The 23317-nt window shown below is 54.1% G+C and overlaps 1 protein-coding gene across 4 annotated transcripts; it reads left to right on the top strand.

The window, feature by feature from the left end:
* Positions 1-88: 88 nt before the first annotated feature.
* ABCC2 (ATP binding cassette subfamily C member 2) lies at positions 89-22967 on the top strand. Of its 4 annotated transcripts, none has more exons than XM_030031380.2 (34): positions 89-2067; positions 2536-2779; positions 3978-4136; positions 4710-4883; positions 5357-5482; positions 6571-6705; positions 7124-7246; positions 7589-7644; positions 7885-8116; positions 8743-8924; positions 9556-9733; positions 10233-10487; positions 10995-11060; positions 11576-11713; positions 12058-12204; positions 12503-12591; positions 12682-12744; positions 12941-13067; positions 13228-13404; positions 13508-13675; positions 13977-14163; positions 15022-15154; positions 15571-15676; positions 15939-16158; positions 16634-16788; positions 18636-18791; positions 18894-19093; positions 19716-19842; positions 20233-20334; positions 20432-20575; positions 20845-21003; positions 21264-21430; positions 21802-21996; positions 22437-22967. In XM_030031380.2, the coding sequence occupies exons 3-34, from the start codon at positions 4095-4097 to the stop codon at positions 22564-22566; spliced, it is 4659 nt and encodes a 1552-aa protein (XP_029887240.1). In that variant the 5' UTR covers positions 89-2067; positions 2536-2779; positions 3978-4094; the 3' UTR covers positions 22567-22967. The 4 variants fall into 4 exon arrangements, with proteins under 4 accessions (XP_029887240.1, XP_040982973.1, XP_040982974.1 ...); XM_041127039.1 differs by having other exon boundaries at positions 2637-2779; XM_041127040.1 differs by having other exon boundaries at positions 89-2024; positions 2637-2779.
* The last annotated feature ends 350 nt before the right edge of the window (positions 22968-23317 follow it).

A 23317-nucleotide genomic window follows, 5' to 3' on the forward strand; every position in this document is an offset into this window, starting at 1 on the left:
TACAGGTAAGACTATGATCTGTGTTGCATAGCCTGAATTAATCAGGCCCCTTCTGCACCAGCGGAGAACACAATCATCCAGAATGCTAGGGAGGGAAACATCATAGCCACAGGTGGAAAACAAGGCCTGCTGTGGCCAGCCAGTAGGATAGCTGGGGATTAGCAACGCAGCAGCTGCTAGGTAGAGAGAAGCACATTGATACGTAGAGATGATGAACACATTAAGTTCTAATGGGAAGGAGCTTCTAACTACCTGACTGATGAGGTGAGGTAGTTGTGAGGCATCCTGGGCTGTGGGTGCTTGAGGTGGGGTGGGTGTGTGATAAGATTCCTTGGGAGGACAAGGTGCTTTTTCTCAGGGAGTTTCCAGGTCCTTTTCCCAACATGAAACACAAACTGCTTGTTCTCCAGACAGTGCTCGGGGGAACATGCCTGTTGAGTTATTGCTGCCTAGTCAGAATTGAAGCTTTAGACTCATTTCAGTTACCCTGCAAAATACCCGATGAAAGATCTGAATGGTGTCAGTGGTCCATTAAAAGAGTAGAGACCCAGAGATAAAGCAGCTTTATTCTTGCTGCCTGCTCTTCTCTAAAAGATCCACAAAGCTGAAGAGGATCCCCCTGACAGCAGAGATAGCGGACCTTCTTAGGAAGCAAAAAGCAGGGTTCAGATTTGTCTGCCCCTCTTGGCAATAGCATACAGCCTGTGAGGATGTACAGGAAAATGCAATATTTGACAAGGTGGCAGCACCTTATGTCACCTTAAACATAATCAGGTCACTGAAAACCTATAACCAAGACTAACTATGTATCTTCAGCTCAAAGGGTACATCCATCTTTTCACATGGCTCCATCACAGGTATCTGTCTCCCAAAACACACCTCGGGAGCGTATGTGATAGTTTGCAACACAGGAGCTGGGAAGGGAATGGCTGCTTAGTGCTGGTGTCAGAGCCTGCTTCAGCACTGGCAGAGATGTGCAGGCAGTAAGGAGGATCTAAACTCAGAAGAAGAAATGATTAAATTTGTGGTTATAGTCAATATAGTTCAGAATAGCTGATTTAAGAATTCATGGCTTATGTTGTGAGATTTCCTAAGTCATGGTGATGAGTAAGATACTGGTAGCTCAATTAACATGAATATTCTGCTGAGGCAGCCCCCCTAGCATCGTAAACACAGAGTTTGGTTCTCTCCTTTTGTGTAAAGTTAAAAAAAAAAAAAGGAAAGGAAAGGAAAAAAAAAGGCTGTTGAACTCATGTGGGGTTACAGCATAACAAAGGAGAGAAACAAACCCTTCAGAAACAGGTGAGCAGTGAGGGCTGGACTAATTTGTAGATTGCCTTGCAGAAGCCTCTGTCCTGGACCAGACCCTGTGAGAAACAGGCATGAAGCAATGCCTAATTTTGAAAACTTAAGTTATAAGGTGGTGGATAACAGATGGGTAAAGGTAAGGGAGCACAGGGAAACAGTGTGGTATTGTTAGCCAAAGAGGTCTTGCCACTTTGATTAGCTTGGTCCCAGTGAACATTTTCTGGGTATTGTAGTGAAGGAAGGTTTATGGGAGGAACTGAAGGACAGTGAGGTGGCTTTGTGGGTTTTTAGGGGGAGCATGTCCCAGGTATGAGGGTAGAGAAAGTGGGGGTGTGCTTGCTTTGAACATTAAAAGATAGCTGGCATCCTGTCCTGAGCAAAGCACTTCAATTCTGAATGAGAGACCAAAGATGGGGTGAGGATGGGCTGTGACATGTACTGAAAACTGAGACACGCGATGGGACAGAGCATTAAATGGGAAGGTGTCATGAGCAAGTGGTCTTCTTGGCAGCAGCGCTCCAGGTGGGTACGAGCAAGGCCAGAGGACACCTGTGCCAGAGAGCAGAAAGAAGAATCACATCAGCACTCTGGATGCAGAAGGGCTGAGGAAGTGACTGCTCCATTCACTTCTTATCCATTGCATCAGATTGCTGCTCTCATCAGCAGGGTATTGGTTCTGGCCTGGAGGACTGTCATGACCCACTCAGAAGAGGAGGGTAAGTTACTCAGATTGGCAAATCCCCAGCGGCGTGGACTAAGGTGAGACAATTCTCAAGGTCTGTATACAAACGTTTATTAAGATTCCCACAGTGATTAATGGATGTCTTAAACGAGGTTTTCCAATAATTGGTTAGGTATATAACAGATTATGGCAAGCAGTAAGGTATGCCTTGCATTACGTAGCAATTCTAAGAGAAAAGAGAAACAGAGAGAGATCACCAGTCCTGGTTCCAGCATTGGTCCAGCCAGCTGGGGTTCTCTGGGTCGTAAGAGTGCTCTTCTGTGGATCTCCCAGTGGCACCTATCTTCCCCCTTTGTTTGCTGTATCAGTACGACCCACCCTACTCCCATAGTGGCAGTTTTGTTTCATGTTCTCCCCCAGCCCCCAGGTGACATATAGCATGATTTGGGTTGAGAGACGAGTGCTATAGTCGCATATGTTTAGTGTGATCTCCATAATCTTCATTAGCATATTCAGGGGTGTCAACTTTAATATACATTTTGCAGATAATGAGGCAAAAGTTATTAATTGGACATGATGGCCCTGAAAACAGAGAGCTAACAGGCTTCACTAGTTGCACCAGAGCAGAACCATCCTGTCTCCACAGGGCTCCCTCCTCCAGCCACATCCTCTCCCATGTGCTATTCCTCCCACATGGGTCGAGCGTTTGCCTTACCAGTTCACTGAGCACAAAGCCTGCATTATCCAGACTCCACATTATCCACCCCGTGACTATGGTTTCATTTCAAGGTACTTGTGAGTGTTTGAGACATTTCTTGGAAAGGCTCGGAGGGCCTCCACGCCCCTCCCCCCCTTATCTCTACCAAGCTTCATCTCTCGCCATTGTTAGTGATTCCCTCAGGCTGCTTCTCTCAGTCTTTGTTTTGGAGAGTTACAAGTAGTCTCCTACAAGGACCTAGCACTAGGGGTAGTTTTATTTACAAAAACAAGTGGATTTAATCAGACAAGCCAATAATAATTAACCAATGATTTGGACATTGAACCTTTCTCTGGTATTGATGGTAAGAAGGTGGTTCCCGAGCAGTTACTCATTGTATCATCCTTGATTTCTGAGCTATCTACTAACTCCTTGAACAATGAGACAGCAGAATCCTTGTGGTCAACCTACCGTCCCCTTTTACCTACTGCTCCCCAAGAGCATGCATGATAAAGCAAATCCAGTTCCAGCCTTAGAGTAGCACCATCCCCACCTGCCCCCACACCTCCACTTTCCTAAGCAGCAGCGTGATGATTTAGTGGCAGTCACCCGCCTCAGGAATGGTCCTCTGGCTGTCTCAGATGTTGGCGGTTGCCTTAGAATGAAGCTTCAAAGTCTCTTTTTGGGTTTTGTGGTCAGCCAGCTGCCATAACATGCAGGCAACACAGAGATATGGGAAAGGGAGAAGCAAAAAGAAGAGCTGGGAGAGTCTCCAGGCTCTGCAGGCCAGAGGAAGTTGGTAAAAGGAACCCAGAGCCCGGAGACTCAGAAAGACCACTGCAGCATGCGGTCAGCTCAGCTGCCAGGTGCTGCAAGTTCCCAGGCCTGGACCACTGCTGGTGTCCTGGGCCTCCTTGCTGGGTGGCACATGAGAAAAAGGGTACTGTCTTCTTTGGCTTCTCGGCCTTTGCTGGACTTTTTGGCAGCATTCAGCAGGCTTGTTCTGGCAGGAGAGGTCTGTTGCACCAAAGTAGTGTCTTTAGTGGGTCCATAAGAGTTTGTCTCTGTTGGTGTGCACTGATGAAGGCTGTGGTTTCTGAGCAGTGGCTGTGGTGTCCTGCAGTGACTCTGTGACAGCGGCTTCCCTGCATCTCCCCTTTGATCTCTTTCTGGGGTCTTCCTCTCCTCCCTTCCCCAGAGCCATGCAGTTTCCAAAGCCCTTTTGGTCACTGCTTTGGTCTGTGGTGTGTTGCAATAGCACCAAGTTAACAATTAACGGTGTGTCATCAGGGATTTTGTCCCAACACCACTTGAGGGTGTGTGGGGACTTTTGTCCCAAGCATCCACCCAGGACTCACAGCCAGGCAGAGCGAGGGGAAGGAGCTGTCGTCTCTTCTCCCCTGAGCCATGTCGGCAGCCCTGGAGGAGTTCTGTGGCTCCGTCTTTTGGGTGAGTGGCTGCATCACCTCCATCGCCCGTTCTTGGGGTAGGATGCTCAGTGGAAGGGGAGAGCAGTAGATCCCAAGGCTCGCAGCTTGTTCAGCCAGCGGGACTCAACTGCCAGTGGTCAGCAGAGGTTCTGGTATTTATCCAGGACTGCCATGGCACTGAGCGCTATGCGCTGCCTGCATGGCATCCATGAAACAACAATTCAAATGACAGTTCCCTGAGTAAGCCCTGTCCTGTTTTAGCCCTGCAGCCCAGTTGGGAACACAGGACACCCTGCACGGACCTCTTGCGGGATGATTTGGGTCCAGCTGCTGCAGCTGGCTTGGCTCCAGTAAGGGGTGGTTGTGGGGGAGGCCCTTCCACGTTCAGGCAGATAGATGGGTAGGGGGACATCACGTGGGACCTCGGCCGAGTGCTGAAATGCTCAGCCGGGAAAGTAGGTGTTGAGGAGAGGGGTGTGATGGGGTGGAGCAGGGTGGGCAGGAGCTATTGGAGTGGTAGCTCTTGTGCCGTGAGCCAGGTGAGGGTCAGGCCATCCCAAGTGACTTGGCTGTCTGTCCTTGCTGCCCCCAGAATGCCTCCTACCTCACTCGTCCAGATGCCGACCTGCCCGTGTGCTTCCAGCAGACTGTGCTGGTCTGGGTCCCCCTTGGCTTCTTCTGGATTTTGGCTCCATGGCAGATCCTGCCCATGTGCAAATCCAGAGCCAAGAAATCATCTGTGACCAAACTCTACATCATCAAACAGGTAGAGTGGGGCTGAGGGGGCACAGAGGGCAGGCTGGAGCAGCCTGGGGTGGTGGAAAGCCTCTGGGCTGGAGTCAGGTGTGGCATGGAGAGATGAGAAATATAGGAGAGAAGGAGCAATGGGCTAGGGCACCACCCGGGACAGAAATGTAAAGGGGGGCCCAGGACGAGGCATATCTGGGACAGAGGGCATAACAGGGCTGGGATGCACTGGGAGGGAGGGCAGAGGTGTGTACAGGGGCCTCTCATCTTGTGGGCTGTTATCCTCCAAACTTAAAATGATGGCAGTGCTCCTGTGGAAGTGCTGCAGCTTCACAGGGCCCTAGAAAGCTTTCCCAGGCCAGGTTTGAGTTGGAAAGGGTGTAACGGTGTATGGGACACTGTGCTTTTATGCCCAACTGTGTTGTCTCCCAGTGGTTCCCATGCGCATGGTGGGCTGGGTCTCCCCTCACGGCTGCTCACCTCTCCCCGCAGGTGCTGGCTACCTTGCTGATGCTGACAGCAGCGGCGGAGTTGGCCCTGGCGTTTGTAGAGGACACAGAGCAGGACCCCCTGCCAGCTGTCCAGTACACAAACCCCAGCCTGTACATTGCCACCTGGGTAAGGGATCAGCCGGTAAATGTGCTGTGTGTCACCAGAGAGACAGGGTGTGAGACCATGAGGCCAAGCAGCAGAAAACTTCCCATAGCAGAGATCAGCTGGAAGCTGTGTCCACAAGGGAAGCGTAGCCTGGAGGATGGGTAGGGACGAGCACTGAACACGTGTGGGTGGTGCACAAGGGCGATAGGTTGAGGGTGGGTGTCTGGTTGTATGGTGCTCCCTCCTTTTATCCTTAAAACTGGGATAGATACTATGCCTGTGAGCATAGCTGAGCTTTCTGGCAGAAGCCTCAGTAGCAGCAGCATGGGTTTCACAGGACTGATTGCATAGCATTAACATCGGACCATGGCTTGCTGCTCTGATGTCTCACAGCTTCCCATGGGTTGCGGCTCAGTTTTGTGTGGAGAGTCGAGAAGTGCGACAGGATACCCAGGCAGAGGAGAAAGCTGAGGACACAGGGGCTATTAGCTTGATGGAATATGTGCATGGAAGTTACAGATATCTTGTACGAGACATGGGATATTCTAACAGTCTTTACAAAGCCATAACACTCAGGAGCTACACTTAAAAGCAAAAGTAACACCCCAATTTGCTGTCCTTTGTATTTTGTCATGTCATTTAGTTTCACGTGCAGAGTTCATGTGAGATTGTAAGCCAAGGGAACTGCCCAGAGAGGCTGCACTGCTGGGTCTCTGATCTGGCTTTAATTCCAGGTCTGGAGGCAATATGCAGGAGACAGGGTGTGACTCCTCACAGCTGGGTATCATCTGAGAATCTGGGGTGAGAACAGCTAAAAAGAGAAATAGTGCCCTGCTGTAATGCCAGGGTGTCTTCAGACCTTGCTTTTCCTATGAGGAGCCTGATCTTATGTCTTCCTGAAATAAACCTTTACCCTGTGTGATTAACTCCAAATCTTATGTAGGGTTGGCAGCGACCTCAGGCACTGGGAGCTCAGTGTCTTCAAGGCAGTGAATCCCAGCAGATCACACATGCTGGTATCCCAGGACACATGCTCCAAAGGCACATTCAGAGCCCAGACCGAGTCCTGCAGCCCTACCTGAACCTCTGACTGATTTGCCTTCCCCCAGCTCCTGGTCCTGCTGATCCATGATGCACGACGCTTCTGCCTGCGCAGAGACTCGGGGATACTTTTCTGCTTCTGGACACTGTCCCTGCTCTGTGGGATATTGCCATTCCAGTCACTCCTCCGGAGAGCCCTGCAGGTTGGGTTTGGCGGGAAGCTCTGTGCTTCCCCATGATCTTGTTCTGTCCCCAAAGAAAGTCCCTCCAGACTTCATCTCTTGACAAGTTCTCAGTGGTATCACTGAGGTCCCAGCTGCCCTAAGGACCCTGGGGAACCAGAAGAGACCTGAGAAGGAATTGCTGTTTGAATTCATCCTGTCTCTTTGGAGTGGCATAAGCTCTCCAGGACCAATCTATCCCCTTACGGACTTATGGGAGGAGGACAGGAAGAAGCAGGGAGGGGTAGCGAAGGGAAGCTGAGCCAGGAGCCAGAGCAAGTTTTGCACTGCCCCATTGGGCCCAGCCTTGTTTGCTGTCCTGGGCATGGATCTTGTCTCTGAGTGCCAGGTGGCCTTGAGACGAGCCCCAGCAGTCACTCTGGGCTCTCCATTCCTGCAGGCACCAATCTCTGACGTGCCACGGTTTGTCCTTTTCTTCATCTCCTACGGGCTCCAGCTGCTGCTTTTTCTTGTCTCGGGCTTCTCAGACGTTGCCCCAGAAACAAAGGAAATCACGAAGAAGGTGCGAGGTCCCTGCGGGAGTGGGCTTGGGGTACCACATCGTGGCTGGCGTTGTGCAGGGCAGGGTGGGCTCCATGCAGAGACTCCTCCTGGCCCCTGTGGGAGGGAAGACCTTGGGGCTTCAGCAAGGGGCACAGTGAGAGCTGGAGCCTGCAGCCTGGGGCTTTGGCACGTATGTCCAAGGGGAGGCTGCTTCTGGCTGTGAAATGGGATTCCTGGGGGTGGAGCTGGCACAGTTTGAAACCTCAGGTTTCTTAATGGCTGGGGGTGCCGAGTCAACTCTTGTCAACACCACCCCTCAGCATCAATGATCTCTTGGTACGCACTTTGCTTTGTGCCCTAGAACCCAGAGGTGACAGCCTCCTTCCTGAGCTCCATCACCTTCGCGTGGTACACCAGGTAAGCAGGGCTCAGTGGGAGGCTGGGCTGGCAAACTGCAGGCAGGCTTTAGGGCTGGCCCAGCCCTGTTTGGGGGAGTCTGCAGCACAGGCTGCTTGGAGTTAGTCGTGAGAGGCACCGCATTCGGTGCAGCCTGAGCTTGGGGCCAGGCTGGGTGTAAAGGCTCTGCATTTGCAGCAAGGACTCTCCAACAGGTGTAGTACAGGAAACTTGCTGAGGAGAGATTTCTCTGCCCCACAGCATGGTTTTCAAGGGCTATCGCAAACCCTTGGAGATAGAGGATATCTGGGAATTGAAAGGTAAAGACAAGACGCAGGCTATTTACGCTGTTTTGGAGAAGAACATGAAGACTGCGGTGAGGAAGGCCCAAGCAGAACTGGAGAAACGGAAACGCAAGAAAAGACGCCGGGAAGGTGACCCAGACCATGGGAACAATGTGAGCAAGGCCCAGAGCCAAGACATCCTGGTGCTGGTAAATCCCTTCCTACTCTTGGCCTTGCATGGGACTGAGAGATCCACGTCCAGCCTTGCGGAGTAGGGTCACCTCACCTCCCTGCAGCCCCCTTTGCTGGGTTTTCCCCTCTCTGATTCTGCAGGGTCATGGGCAAGGATGGGGGAACCCATGACAGGGTATTCCCTGTCCTTGGCAGATCCCCGTGTTTTGAGAGGCCAAGAAAGTCTCCATCCTTCTGCCCTACAGAAGGACAGGAACGACCCTCAAGTCTGCAGTACAAGCAGCTCCCTTATCTCTGTCTTTCCCTACCCCAGATGCCTCCCAGTAATGAGGTCAGAGTGAACATCACTCTACGATCACCCCTGGCCTCAGATTCTTCCTGGGGTGCCTGATTTTTGGCCTGAGAGGTTCAGACTGGTCTGGGGTTTGCAACAATTGTCTTTGGTACACAAGAGAGGTGTTAGTACTGGGGGTGTATGACAGGAGCAGAGATCAGCGAGAGGGAATATGACAGGAGGTTAAGCTAAGGCTTCATTCATAACAATACCTGATCTGGGGTCTGTGGCGCTGCCCTGGAAGCATCCTTCCAGGTGCAGGAAGCCTGTACAACCAGCTCCTTTACTTCTGTGTGGGCTTCCCTCTAGGAGGAAAAGCAGCCGAAGAGGAAGAAGAAGGGAGACAAAGGGGACTCTGGCCCTCGCAAGGATTTCCCCCGGGGCTGGTTGGTGAAAACCCTGTGCAAGACCTTCTGGCAGAACCTCCTGCTATCGGTGGCTTTCAAGCTGGTGCATGATGGACTTGTGTTCGTCAGCCCCCAGCTGCTGAAGTGAGTCCTTTCTCTCTGTCCCTGTCCATCCCCATGTCCATGTCCTGGCTTTGCACCCAGCCCCACCACTTCCCTATGTGCACTGCATGCAACCCCACCATCTCCATATGTGTACCTCTCCCAGCCCCACACCCTGGGGACTTTTTATGCCCTCACCAAAGCTGTGAGAATGTGTTGGGTTACAGTTTAATGAAGAACTGATCTGAGCTGGCTGCCAGCTCTTACAGGTGATACCTTGCTCCCTGCTCCCTACGTCCTTTGTTATGCAGTCCTGCTCCCTCCCTGGAGACAGTCCTGGCCCTTCTTTGGGGCCCTTCATGAGCCAGTCCAGCTCAGCCCAACAGGACCTGCCCAGTTTGTTTTGCAGAGCCACACAGTCTCTGTGGATGATCTGATATTAGTGACCCACTGCTGTATGTGAAATGCAGCATCCCTGGCAGAACAGGGACACTCGGCAGAACAGGGCCACTCAGCAGAACGGGTCCCCAGCTTGCTGAGCATCCAGCCAGCTGTCTGGGGCAGGGTCTCTGTCACCACTCTCCTGAGGATGCTCTTCCTGCATTGGTTTGGAGCATCCTGCTCAGGTCTGTCTCAGTAGGGTGGGGGTCTCATAGGCTTCTTTACCCTCCAGGCTGCTGATCGCCTTTGTGTCGGATGAGGAGTCCTTTGCCTGGCAAGGCTATCTGTATGCCATCCTGCTCTTCCTGACGGCACTGATCCAGTCCCTCTGCCTGCAGCAGTACTTCAGCTTGTGCTTCCAGCTTGGCATAAATGTGCGTGCCAGTCTCACTGCTGCCATCTACAAGAAGGTTGGTATGGCCCTGTCATCACCCCTGCTGGCTTTCTCCAAGCTGGGCTGGGGATACTGGCATCCATTGCCTACCCCATCAACCTGGAGTGACCGGGGTATATGCCCTTTACTTCCCAGGAAGGCAAGGGGAGAGCTTGGCTTGTGGGACACTCACCCAGCACTGAGGATGCTCTGGGTGCTAGTTCTGCCTGGGACCTGGGTGCTGCAGTCGTGTTTGACAGCTACCAGGGGCCGAGGGAGGTTTCTCTTCAGAGCAGTGCAACACCTAAGGCAGCTCTGCTAGGATTCCTGCATGGGGATGTGTTTCTTTGTCCCCAGCATCCAGTGGCTCCTGGTGTGCAGGCTGTGATGACAGCACCTGTGGCCAGCAGAGAGGCACCTGGAGCAAACCCAGGAGCAGTTTCAGCCTGGCCTGCTAATTCCCTGCTCTGTGCCCTGCTGCTGGCAGTCAGGCTGCTCCCAGAATGGCTTGAGGTGACTATGCTTTCTCTCTCCAGGCACTCACCATGTCCAGTGCCACCCGCAAGGAGTCCACGGTGGGAGAGACTGTGAATCTGATGTCAGCTGATGCCCAGAGGTTCATGGACACAGCCAACTTTGTTCACCAGCTGTGGTCATCCCCCCTGCAAATTATCCTGGCCATTGTCTTCCTCTGGGGAGAGCTGGGCCCCTCTGTTCTGGCTGGCATCGCAGTTATGGTGCTGCTCATCCCCATAAATGGGTTCCTGGTTGCCAAGGCCAAAACCATCCAGGTCAGTGGTGGGTTCAAGATCCTCCCTGGCCTCCCACTCCTGAGGCCCACTGTTGCTCTCCTCACTCATTTTCCACACTCCCCTACTCTTCCCTGTTATGCTGCAGATCTTTCCCAGCCTAGGAAGTTCATCTGACTTGGGCTGGGCATGTCTCTAGCCTGAGCCAGGGGGTGATCAGCTGAGATGAGCAGGAGGCATGTGAGACCTGTTCTACCGTCACAGCTGAACTTGAACAGGGCTTAGTGCTGCAGTCATGTGTTTGACAGCAGCCTTGAGGACTGAAAGTGAGATATTACCAGCCATAAAATAAAGCTTTAGCTTCTACTTAACAACAGGGTGCTGTTTTTTCCCTGGTTGTCCAGAGCCCCAGGGAGCCAAGGTCCAGCTTTGTGGGATGGCTTCTCTGGACTCCGGAGCCCACCCTTCCCTTCCCTGTGGCAGCCCGGATATATTTCCAAGGGTGAGTTGCTGTCTGGTTTAGGTGACCTCTGGCTCTTCTGTTTGTAGGTGAGGAACATGAAGAACAAGGATGAACGCATGAAAATAATGAGTGAAATCCTCAATGGAATCAAGGTGAGAAGTGGAGTGGAGACCCCCCGGCAGCTCTTGCACCCCTCCTCTTGGTGCACTGTACCTGGAGGCAGCACACCTGTATAACCCTACAGCACCAGCATTATAGTCTAGTTTGGGGCCTCTGTGTCTGGGGTAGCCAAGCCTCAGTCTCTGCAATTCCCTTGGATTCCTCACCTTTTGAAAGGTTGGCTGGGAAGGAGCTCTGGATACCCGGACCAAGACTTGGGAGCCAAGAGAGGGTTTTCTGGGGGTTTCCTGGATGGCTGTGGTGGTGAGCAGGCTGCCATGGTGGCAGAGGGGCTGGCAGTGACCTGTAAGCCAAGGATGAGGGAGTGGGAATGCTGTGGGGAAGTGCTATAAGCCATGGGGCAGGACAGGAGAGGGGAGATGCAGTGGCCAAGCAGGCTTCTGAGCAAGCCAGGAGCTGGTGACAGAGGTGCTGGCCACCAGTGAGCTGAATGTGGAGGTGGGCATTCCCGTGAGGCCAGCACCTGCTCACCTTGCTCATCTCGCAGATCCTGAAGCTTTTTGCCTGGGAGCCCTCATTTGAGAAGCGAGTCAATGAGATCCGGGCACGTGAGCTCAAGGACTTGGTGAACTTCAGTTACCTGCAGTCAATCTCTATCTTCGTGTTCACGTGTGCCCCCTTCCTGGTGAGTGCCAACAGGGCTGGGGAGGGCTGCACCTTCCTCAGAGCTGGGGTTGGGCTTTGTCCATGGGGATGGGAAAGACTGGGAACCTCAGCTGGAGTGCTCCTGCAGTGAGGAAGGGGCTGGCTGACAGATGCCTGGGATGCAAAGTACGGTCCTGGCTGCTGGCAGGAGAGCTGTGGTGGAAAGGGGTCCCATCAGAGTGGTGAGATGGAGCCCAATGGAGAAAGCAAGCAGGAGGGAAAGAGGTCCCCAGCAGGAAGGCACTGCTGAGGCCTTAGGGGAGCATGCGAGTCTGGGCTGCACACAACCACGCTGATGGTGGCTCTTTCTGCCATCTGTCCTAGGTCTCCTTGGCCAGCTTTGCTGTTTACATGCTGGTGGATGAGAACAACATCCTGGATGCACAAAAAGCCTTTACTGCCATCTCCCTTTTCAACGTGCTGCGCTTCCCCATGGCCATGCTGCCCTTGGTCCTTTCTTCCTTGGTGCAGGTCAGACTTAAAAAAGGACAGGGGGTGCAGGGGGATCTTATGATACCTCTGCCCAAACCAACACATGAGGGTCAGGTGTGTGATGGAGCTGGGCCTCGGACACCCGGGGGTCGGTGCGTGGGACTCTGCTGGCAGCGGGGTCAGACGGGACTCCCATATGTGACACAGGCTTGGGGCTCAGAGATTGGGGCTGGTGCTTGGGTGGGGGCTGTGTCTGGGGTGCTCTGCTTACGGGGCTCCTGCCAGCCCGCCCAGCTACGCCCCATGCCCACATGCCATCCTCCTTCTGCTATGGCAGACCAATGTGTCGACTGCGAGGCTGGAGCGCTACCTGGGCAGAGAAGACCTGGACACCTCGGCCATCCACCACAACCCCATTGCAGGCAGGTGAACCTCCAGGTTACTCCCTGTGGGTCACAGGCTGGCCCAAACCTGGGCTTTCCCAGCCCTGAGGGATGGCTTTCTGCTGACAGGCAGCGCTGTGCGTTTCTCGGAGGCCACCTTTGCCTGGGAGCAGGACGGCAATGCTGTGATAAGAGAGTGAGTGCTCTGCGCCATGTTGAGGGCAGATGGGTGGGGAGAGGGAGCCTTTCTGTGTTGTTAGCTGGGGATGGCAATCGCCTCTCACAGTGCTGCTAGAAGCGAGTGCCCTAGAGATGCTACTCTGTGCTGGTCCCACGCAGGAGCTGGCGGGTGACGTGGCAGTGCTGCTTCCTCAGCCCTCATGTCTTTGCAGTGTCACCCTGGACATCGCACCTGGGAGCCTGGTGGCCGTGGTGGGGGCTGTGGGCTCAGGCAAATCTTCGCTGGTGTCAGCCATGCTCGGGGAGATGGAGAGTATCAAGGGACACATCAACATCCAGGTGAGAGGAGCCAGCTGGTGCTGCTTGGGAGCTCAATGGGGAGGCATCAGGGCAGGACTGTTCCCGGAGTGGTGGCTCAGGGCAAGGACAGGCTGCAGGAGGTGGCGGTGCTCAGGCTGATGCTCTGACGAGGTAGCTGCTCTTGTGCCTCTCTTTCCAGGGCTCCCTGGCCTATGTACCCCAGCAGGCCTGGATCCAGAACGCCACACTGAAAGACAACATCCTTTTTGGGTCAGAACTGGATGAAGCCAGGTATCAGCAGGTCATCAGGGCCTGCGCCCTCCTTCCAGACCTGGAACTGCTGCCTGCGGGTGACCAGACAGAGATTGGAGAGAAGGTATCAGCCTTGGGCGCTGTGGGTTTCCCATAGCACCTGCAGCAGAGGACAGAGCTGTTGCCCTGTGCCAGCCCAGTGCTCAGAGAGGTCCCTTCCCTGCCAGGGCATTAACCTGAGCGGGGGCCAGAAGCAGAGAGTCAGCCTGGCCCGGGCAGTGTACAGCAACGCAGACATCTATGTCCTGGATGACCCCCTGTCTGCCGTGGATGCTCATGTCGGCAAGTACCTCTTCGAGCATGTGCTGGGGCCAAAAGGGCTGCTGCAAAAGAAGGTGAGCACCCCTGCCCTCCTCCCCACCACCTGGCCAGGCAGGAATGGCACTGGCAGGGTGTTGGCCATCCACGGAAAGCTGAGGTTTCTTGCTTGGGACAGAGAGGGGTCCTGTGGCTTTCACGTGGGGCTGCAGCAGGCAGGAGAGGCCTCACGGGTCCCCAGAGGGGTGCCCCGTGTCCCCATAGCCAGGCAGTGATAAGAAGAGAGGTCCCCAGGTAGGGGATGGAGAGCCTGCAAGCCCATGGCTGGGGGGAAAGGGGTGCTCTGATGCTCACTACCCTCCAACCACTTTGTTGCAGACACGGATCTTGGTGACGCACAGTATCAGTTTCCTGCCCCAGGTTGATAACATCGTGGTGCTGGTGGCAGGAGCAGTGTCTGAGCATGGCTCCTACAGCACCCTGCTTGCAAACAGGGGGGCCTTTGCCCAGTTCCTGAACTTGTACGGCAGCCAGGAGGAGGATGCTTCAGAGAAGAATACCACAGGTACTGGGAACACAACAGGGCTGCAGCAGTTAGAGGGGCCATGCATATGTCTTGGGGTTGTGAAAACCCCAGGACCTGATCCGTCAGTCTGACCCGGTTCTATCCAGCCCAGGCCCCAGTGGTGGCTGCTGTGAATCCTTCCCAGCTTCTGGCAATCAGTAGCACAAGCACTTTCTGCCTAAGATTTGCATCCAGACATTGTGTTGAACAGCCAGTGAAGGACGTGCCTAATTTTTTCACTCCCTTTTTAGTTCATTTCTGGGTCCCATAATCTTATGTGGCAACAGGCTCCATACCTTAGTGATGCTGGGGTGAGAAGGATCCTTTGGTTTATTCTGAACGTGCTGTTGGATAACATTTCATCTTTATCATGTCCCCCAGTGCTGTAGGGAGGATTGGCGTCAGGTCGGGTGGATGCTCACCCTGCCGGGGCTCAGCCCAGTTGTCCAGCCGAAGCCTGGCTATTCCCAGTTCATTCCCACAGGACCCATCTCCACCTGCTCAAAGAGATGCTCCCGAACTGGAGTGACGTGACCTACAAGATCGTGCACCTACTAAACTAGCACAAATCTCTGCTTGAGGTCCCACCAGTGGCACTGGGATAAGTCAGCAGCAGGGACTGCCTCCATGAAGGCCTTTAGCCTTAAATCCCCTGTCAGTTCTCTCTCCAGCACAACAGATTTCTCCCTCCTGCTGTACTGGGCTTGCAGCAGGGTTGGAGAAGGTGTGATGTGTGGTGGTAGGACACAGCCTGGGCCTGGGGTGCGGAGCGGAGCTGCATGCAGCAGAGGTGTGGTGCATGGGATCTGCTCTCTCCTCAGTGCCTGACCCTACCTTCCCTCATCCCTGTGCTTGTAGCTGTTGCTTTAGCTGGGGATGAAGAGCAGGGTGATGAAGACACTGAGCCTTGTGTGGAGGAGGGTCCTGATGATGTGGTGACCATGACCCTGAAACGCGACGCCAGCATCCGTCAGAGAGAGTTCAGTCGCAGGTGGGAACTCGACCTGAGCTCTCAGCTCTCTCCCCTGGCCCCTGCATTGCTCCTTAGGAGAGAGGGTTCCTGCAGAGAAGGGGCTGGGAGCTTCCCTACTTGCTCCTACCACCAGCTGGACTGGGTCAGGAGCATCTGATCTTGCCTTTACTTACATTAGTGAGTCACAGCCTTACTCTGTGGTCTTCCTTGAAACTCCTGCTGCTGGCTGGTCCTGCTTTTGGGGGTAAGGGCTATGATTTCAGGGCTGCAAATGCCTAGGGCTTCCACAAGGCTCATTCAAAGCTGCCACAGTTAGGACATTATTTCCCAGAGGGCTCCAGCACTGGAGTCCCAATGCACCATGGGCATGGACCCGCAGGAGAGTAGGACCCATCCAGCACCCTGTGACTATGGTGCCCATCACCTCCCTGCAGCCTTAGTAAAAGCAGCACCAATTCCTGGAAGAAGGCCCAGGAGGAGCCCCCAAAGAAGCTGAAAGGCCAGCAACTGATTGAGAAAGAAGCTGTGGAAACCGGCAAGGTGAGGAGGATGGATGGATGAAGCACTGTGCTGCCGTGGCTCAGTGCTACACGACCCTGACTGTGGCTCAGAGAAGCCGGTGCTGGCTGTCTGTGGCCCCATTGCAGCCAAGAGACACTGAAGGAGACAGAGCTGCCTGGGACTGGTGGGCAAGGTGGTGGAGGGGAGCTCTGTGGGTAGCAAGGCGGGAGTCCCAAGGCTGTGCTGGGTGTCACTGGCCACGGTTTGCTGGGCAGCGGTGATGGGCTGAATTGGTCCACAGGTGAAGTTCTCCATGTACCTGCGGTACCTGCATGCCGTTGGCTTGTGGTATTCTTTCTGGGTTGCCATGGGCTACGTTGGACAGTACGTCGCCTTCGTGGGGACTAACCTGTGGCTCAGCGCCTGGACTGACGATGCGCAGCACTACCTGAACCAGACCTATCCCACAGAGCAGCGGGACCTGCGGATCGGCGTCTTTGGGGCACTGGGGGTGTCACAAGGTGAGTGTGGGAGCACAGGGGATCCTGCTCACCTCAGCTACGTGGTCCAGAAGGGATATGGCTTGCAAGGCCTGCAGCCAGCAGTGCAGCAAGGAGCAGGGGACCCACCATTGTGTTAATTTGCCCGCTGCTGCCTTCCTTCCAGCTCCTGGCAGAACTGGGGACAGATAGCAGTCTGAAGCCAGCATAAATTGCCCCAAGAAGTCTGTGTTGCCCCCTTAGGTTGAAGATCACTGTCCTTAATCAGTTTGCAGATAGTGCAAGGGCCCAAGGGTTTCCAAAAGGGTTAGCGTTCTTCCCCTGTGGTGGGACGCGGTTACTGGGGCCTTCCAAGAAGGTGGGATGCAGGACTGTCACAGCGGCTTGCTACAGAGCTGCTGGTTTGGAGCTGCTTCATGTGTCTCTTGAGCCAAAGGGTGCCTGGGGCCAGTATTACACATGAGCTGGTGATGACCGCCCTGTGCTTTCCTTGCAGCTCTCTTCCTGCTCTTTGCAACCATCCTGTCTGCTCGTGGTGCCATGCGAGCCTCCCGGGTTATGCATCAGCAACTGCTCAGCAACATCCTGCGTGTGCCCATGAGCTTTTTTGACACGACCCCGACTGGCCGCATTGTGAATAGGTTTGCCAAGGTAAGAGAACAGCCCCAGTATGGAGGAGGTGCTTGTTCCAGCAGGTCTAGAGAGTGTTGTACGGTGACATAACCCTGTTGCTGTTCAGCACTGCACAGATGAGCCCACATCAGGGCCTGGAAGGGACCAGAAGGGCATAGTGGATGCGAGGCCGACTGTGAGGCAAACTGCATCCTGGGCTATACTAGGAGGAGAGTGGCCAGCAAATCACGGGAAGTTATCATCTCCTCTGCTCAGTGCTAGGGAGGCCACACCTGGATACTGTGTCCCGTTTTGGGGCCACCTGGTCAAGAGGGATGTGGAGAAACTGAAGAGGGTCCAGAGTAGATTACCAAGAGAGGTAGGAGCCTAGAGCTCATGTCCCATAACGAGTTGTGTCACGACCCAGACTGGACAGACCAGGGAGTTGTGTTTAATTCCAAATTCCCTCGGGCTAAATTAAGGTGAGACGACACCAAACGATCAGTTAAAGATTTTATTCATGACAGAAGCAAACTGAACTGGGGAGGCGTGGTAGTAGGTGGCAGGGTTTCTCACAACAGGAATTGGCATAAGACTACTTCTGTAAACTGTGTAACCATATACATTGATTCAGGGAATAAGGAGATCCCTCCCGTTGAGTCACGAGGTTCAGAGCAGACCCCCTTGCTTTCCAGACTCCTCCTCAGAGAAGGGTCTAGGGGTGACTGGATCCACTCTTAGTCTCAGACTTGGTCAACGGTTTATATCTTGAAACAGATGAGGTGTAGGGATTGTGGAAAAGGAAAATGAAAGAGAGAAGAAGATAGAGAGAGAAAAAGGAAGAGAGAAAGATTTCACTGGTACTGGGTCCAGCGTTGGTTCAGTCAGCCGAGGTGTCCAGTCAGCCGAGGGGTCCAGTCCCGGTGGGCTTGCGCACCCGGGGCTTCAGTTTGTGTCCTTTTATCATCCTTGCCCCTCCTTCGGGTGGGCACCCGAACTCGTCAGGTTAATGAACAGTTTGTGAGCCTTTGGGCTTGGGGGTCGTTTGTGGAGTAACTTCTCCTTCCCTGCAGACACGGCCATTGTTTGATCTTTGTATCAGAACAGCTTATCAGAACAGGGAGCTGCGCACCCTCCAGCACACCCTCCCCCTCCTGTTGCTGATGTCTGAGCCGATGGGCTTTTCACCTTGGCTCCTTGCTGTGCACGGTTTGTCTTTAAGCAGAACTTGCCCCACCACAGTGTTTGAGACATTAGCTCTTTCAGTCTCTCACAAGTTGTTCTTCTGGTTATGGACTCTCGGCAAAATATACAGTCTTTGCTATGTAAATGAAGCTCATAAAACAAAGAGAAAATGAGAAAGGAGGGAGAATACAGACAGGGAGTTTCAAGTGTGCTGCCACTCTACTTCTTCCTTTGGTGCCACCTCTTGATTTTGGGGAATAAAAATCTCTCTTGAGATCAAGCCTACAGGCCTGCTGGGTTTACTCTGAGATGAGGGAGTATGTGTCGCCCAGCTAGGAGACAAATGATGACCAGCTGGAGACCTGAGTGCACCTGTGTGGACCTGGAGTCAGCCCTGTCCCTCTTTCTGCCTCAATTTCTGCTCCTGCATCCAGACGAAGATGCAGTTCCCAAAGCTGGTCTGTGCAACAGGGGAATATTAGAGAAAGCTTCTCTGTTAAATCAGCTGTTCCCAAGCTGAGCTGTGGCCCTAAATGTGGTTGTGACCCTAACACCAATCCAGTGTCATCCAATATTTTTGCAAGTGTCTAGCACTGTGTTACCACATGAATGTGTAGGAACCCTGTATGTGTGGGGCCTTTGGGTTTCTCCTTCTTTCTGGGGTCACTGACTGCTGCTCCACACTTCTTTGTGTGCTCCAGGACATCTTCACGATAGATGAGACCATTCCCATGTCCTTCCGCAGCTGGCTCTCCTGTTTCATGGCCATCATTAGCACATTGCTCATGATCTCCCTGGCCACCCCATTCTTCACTCTCGTTATCATTCCCTTGAGCATCTTCTACTATTTTGTCCTGGTGAGTAACCGTGGCTTGAGAGAAGCTTCTGCCCTGCTTGGAGCAGTATCTTTGCTGCTGCTGGACTTTATGTTGGTAACCAAGCTGTGTCCCTCATTTCAGCGCTTCTATGTCTCCACGTCACGCCAGCTAAGGCGTCTGGACTCTGTAACTAGGTCTCCCATCTACTCCCACTTTGGTGAGACAGTGTCAGGACTTTCTGTGATCCGCGCCTTCGGACACCAAGAACGATTCCTGCAGCAGAATGAGAGCACCATGGACATCAATCAGAAAAGTGTTTACTCCTGGATAGTCTCAAATAGGTGAGTTTTATTCCTTATGTCACAGCACAGCCTGCAGCACCTCTGCACAGCAGCTTCTGAGTCCCTGAGACGCTGCAGTTCTCCCTCTTGATCTCAGGACTGAGGGTCTGTGTAGGAACTGGGGGAGCTTGGGATAGGGACACCATCTGTGGGAAGGAGACGTTTTAGGGTGATTTTGAAAGCCAGAGTGTGGCCCCTTGAAATGTCCAGAGCCTGGGCAGAGTGAGCTGCGCTGTCAAGGGCTGAGATGCTCTTGGTGGGTTCTGGGAAGAGGCCAATGCTCCAGGCCAGGTGGGAGTGCGATGGGGACAGTATCTGGTGTTGACATGTTACGGGGTAGATACTTAGGGTGTGTGAGGGTTGTACAGTTGGGGCTCCTCTGATACATGGCATTACCAGCACAGGAGGTTGTGTGTGAGACACAGGGTCTGACAGATAAAATGAACCTGCTTGCAGAATTGGCTACAGATCACATGCTGTGTAGGTGCAGGTACCCTGTGTACAGTGCTCAGCGCTGGGTGTGCAGGGATGCTGGTGGGGTGCTTGTCTCACCGGTGGGCCCTGTGTTGGGCGCAGGCAGATGCCTCTCCCACCACCCCTCAGCCATGCTCTCCTGGTGCAGGTGGCTGGCCATCCGTCTGGAGTTCGTTGGGAGCCTGGTGGTCTTCTTCTCTGCGCTTCTAGCTGTGATTTCAAAGGGCACTTTGGAGGGCGGCATCGTGGGTCTTTCTGTCTCCTCTGCCCTCAATGTGAGTCAATGAAAGCTTTTTCTTATTCCAGGGCAGGACTGTTTCTGGAAGCAACACCCTGATGGCTCTGGGCTGGCTGGAGGATGCTGCCTTGCCTCCAGCTCTGATCCATAGAAAGGGGATTAGCTGGGGTGTCCTATCACCTGGGGAGCTGGTATGGAGCCAGGGGAGCACACATCCCAGTGTGAGGGGGATGCTTGCTCCCATGGGGAGGAGCACATTCCCACTGTGGATCAGAGATGCTACAGCAAAGCTTTTGAAGGGCTGGGGAGTGGAGAGTTAGGGGCCAGGCCAGGGATGCTCATGTCCAGGCTGAGTCCCTGAGCTGAGATGGGAGGTGGCTGTTCCTGGGTCCCACTGAGCTCTGCATCCTCTGGCTCTGCCACACAGGTGACCCAGACACTGAACTGGCTGGTGCGGACGTCTTCAGAGCTGGAGACAAACATTGTGGCTGTGGAGCGGGTACATGAGTACACGAAGGTGAAGAATGAGGTGAGGAGACCAGGGTCCAGGTAAACACGTGCTGCACAGCTTGGTGCTAGCCAGCATCACAGGGTGCAAACCCCTCCTAATGCTCCTCTGCCCCCAGGCTCCGTGGGTGACAGAAAAGCGTCCACCCCATGGCTGGCCCAGCAAAGGTGAGATCCAGTTTGTTGACTACAAAGTTCGTTACCGACCTGAACTGGAGCTGGTTCTTCAGGGGATCACCTGCAATATTCGGAGCACTGAGAAGGTGAGGACTGTCTGCCCTCACTCCACCCTTTCTGTAGTGACATGGTCTTAAAGTTGTTTCTGTCCTCTTAGCTTCGGTCTGTGGTCTGGGGAGGGATGGTGATGGGACGTGGCTCCTGGGGACTTGAGCTGTGGGGCAGGGACCAAAGGAGACTATCTGGGAGATGGTGATTGCAGATGCAGGGCAGGAAGGCCCACCAGACCAAGATGGAGAGCATCTGCCCTGTTTTCTTCAACCCTGTCAGCTGGTCTAAATAGCTGCTTCCACAGGTTGGGGTTGTGGGCCGGACTGGGGCTGGAAAATCCTCCCTCACCAACTGCCTCTTCCGGGTGCTGGAGGCCGCTGGAGGGACGATCATCATCGACGAGGTGGATATAGCAACGATCGGCCTCCATGACCTGCGCCAGAACCTCACCATCATCCCTCAGGTGAGCTGACCCCACCTCCCCACTGCTGCACATCCTCCCCAGGCTCTCTTCCCTGGGTGCCGCCTCGCCCTCGGCGCATCCCTGGGTGCTGCGGAGAGCCCAATGGCCCGTGGGCATGCTATCGCCACCTCCCCTGCCCAGCTGCAGGCAGCAGGGCGGGCAGGCTGTGGCCAAACTCGGGGTCTGGAGCAGCTACAGCAGCTACATTCAGCCCTGCTGAATAGCCGTGGTGTGGCTGAAGATGGTGCTGTCCCTGGCAGGACCCCGTGCTCTTTACTGGCACCCTGCGGATGAACCTGGACCCCTTTGACCAGTACACGGACGAGGAGGTCTGGAAGGCCCTTGAGCTGGCCCACCTGAAGTCATATGTGCAAGACCTTCCCGAGGGGCTGCTGCATCTTGTGAGCGAGGCAGGCGAGAACCTGAGGTGAGCAGAGGAGCGGAGGCATGCCCAGCACCACCCCCTTCCCCTGGTCCCAGGGACCAGCCTGGAACAGCAGACTGCAGCAGAGTGGCTGTCCAGGAACGAGGCTGCAGAAGCTTCTGGGAGTAAGCGTGGGAGAAAAATGTCCAGGAATCAAGGTCTGCCAGGGAGCCAGCGTGAGCCAACCCTTCCATGGTGGCCCAGAGAGCAAGATGCTGAGGGACGTGGTGCTCGGGGTGGCAGATGATCAGCTGGGGGAAGCCCAGGGAGGGCTGGGCAGGCATGGTGTTGGGGTCAGGGCGGCGTGTGGCAGTAGGCTTGCAGAAGCTCTGCTGGTGTCTGCCTAGTAACTCAAGTTCCCCACGTCATCCCAGTGTTGGGCAGAGGCAGCTGGTGTGCCTGGCCCGGGCCCTCCTTCGCAAAGCCAAGATCCTCATCCTGGATGAAGCGACAGCAGCCGTAGATCTGGAAACTGATCATTTAATCCAGACAACGATCCGGAGCGAGTTTGTTGACTGCACTGTCCTTACTATTGCCCACCGCCTCCACACCATCATGGACAGCAACAGGTACCGTGGGGCAATACTGTGGGGCAAGGGGAATGGGATCGGGACTCCTAGGATGGGGCGAGAGGTGGCCAGCAGCAGAAACAAGGATGCAGAGAAGGGCAGGGGTGGATGCAGTTCCCACGACAGCAACATACGGAGGTTCTAGCAGAGACTAGAGGGATGGGAAGGATGGCCATGCAGCAGTTACGCCTTTGTGCGGAAAAACATTTTTGGGCATCCTTCTTTACAGCAACAGGCTATAGAGGCGTTGTTGACATCTTATGTGTGTCACCCCATCAGCACTGGGAGGAGAGCTGTGCCCTCACCTCTGTGCTGAGGGGAGGTGAACCACATAACGTGGCTGTAGGAGGAGTGAGGGTCGGTGGGGCTGTAGTGCTGGTGCAAGCAGTGCTATTGGCTCGGATCCTGGGAGCTCAGGCCTTCTTGTTCCCTGCCGCCAGGGTGATGGTGCTGCAGGCTGGGAGGATTGTGGAATACGACAGCCCTGAGGAGCTGCTCAAGAAGCACGGTGTCTTCTCCGCAATGGCAAAGGATGCTGGCATCGTGAATACAGAAACCACTGTGCTGTAGGTGGAGCAGAGCAGTGTGCGGGTGTGTGCAGTGGCAGCTCCCTCCCACTGGCACTCACCAGGCAGGCAGCAGCTTCTCCCTGCTGCCAGGCTGCCCAGGAATTTCTCTCTGCAGCTGGGAAGCGGAGAGAGTGGCTTCTCTGGCCGGGACAGAGGATCTGGACTTGAGTGAGCTGTTAACCTTGCTACCCTACCCTGCTTGCTGTGCACATGAGGGTCTGGAGCTGCATAATTTATTCCAGTATAGAGGGGAAAATTCTGCCATGGGAGACCATGACCCCCATGAGGGTCCTAGTTTTTGTACTTCACCATGCCAGGGGAAACCTAGCTGAGATAAGCTTTAGCACTATGGAATGAAATTTACAGTTTAATCTAAGAGTGTTATAAACTTTTGTAACCGTTTCTAGTATTCCAACTGAAAGTCTGACTTTAAGGCATGCTAAATAAGCCTCAGTTTAGCTTTAAACCTGGCTAGTGTTTGAGGGAAGATGGTAACAGAGATTATCCAGACACACATGGGTGGGGAGACCAAATTGACTTGCACAGTGGTACCCAGGCATGAACACTACTTGCCAGCAGTGGAGGTGGAGAAGCCAGGGCCTGCCTGCCTTCCCTATGGCTACAGCTCCCTTTGACTGTAGCGCAAACAAATGAGGCAGTCCCCGGGGCTATCGTAACCGCTACTGGGGCAGATTTTGGGCTGTGGCTCCAGACTACAAACCTGACTGTGGTGGAGATAAGCTGGAGAAGTG

Source organism: Aquila chrysaetos, chromosome 11, assembly GCF_900496995.4.
Source record: "Aquila chrysaetos chrysaetos chromosome 11, bAquChr1.4, whole genome shotgun sequence".
In the NCBI taxonomy this organism is placed as follows: domain Eukaryota; kingdom Metazoa; phylum Chordata; class Aves; order Accipitriformes; family Accipitridae; genus Aquila; species Aquila chrysaetos.

What these genes read in the sequence shown, in the direction of transcription:
- ABCC2 (XM_030031380.2), top strand. Translation starts at nt 4,095, where the DNA reads ATGTCGGCAGCCCTGGAGGAGTTCTGTGGCTCCGTCTTTTGG. An exon ending in CAAAGGAAATCACGAAGAAG is followed by an intron (nt 7,247 to 7,588) that starts GTGCGAGGTCCC and finishes TTTGTGCCCTAG; the next exon opens with AACCCAGAGGTGACAGCCTC. An exon ending in CAGAGAGAGTTCAGTCGCAG is followed by an intron (nt 15,155 to 15,570) that starts GTGGGAACTCGA and finishes ACCTCCCTGCAG; the next exon opens with CCTTAGTAAAAGCAGCACCA.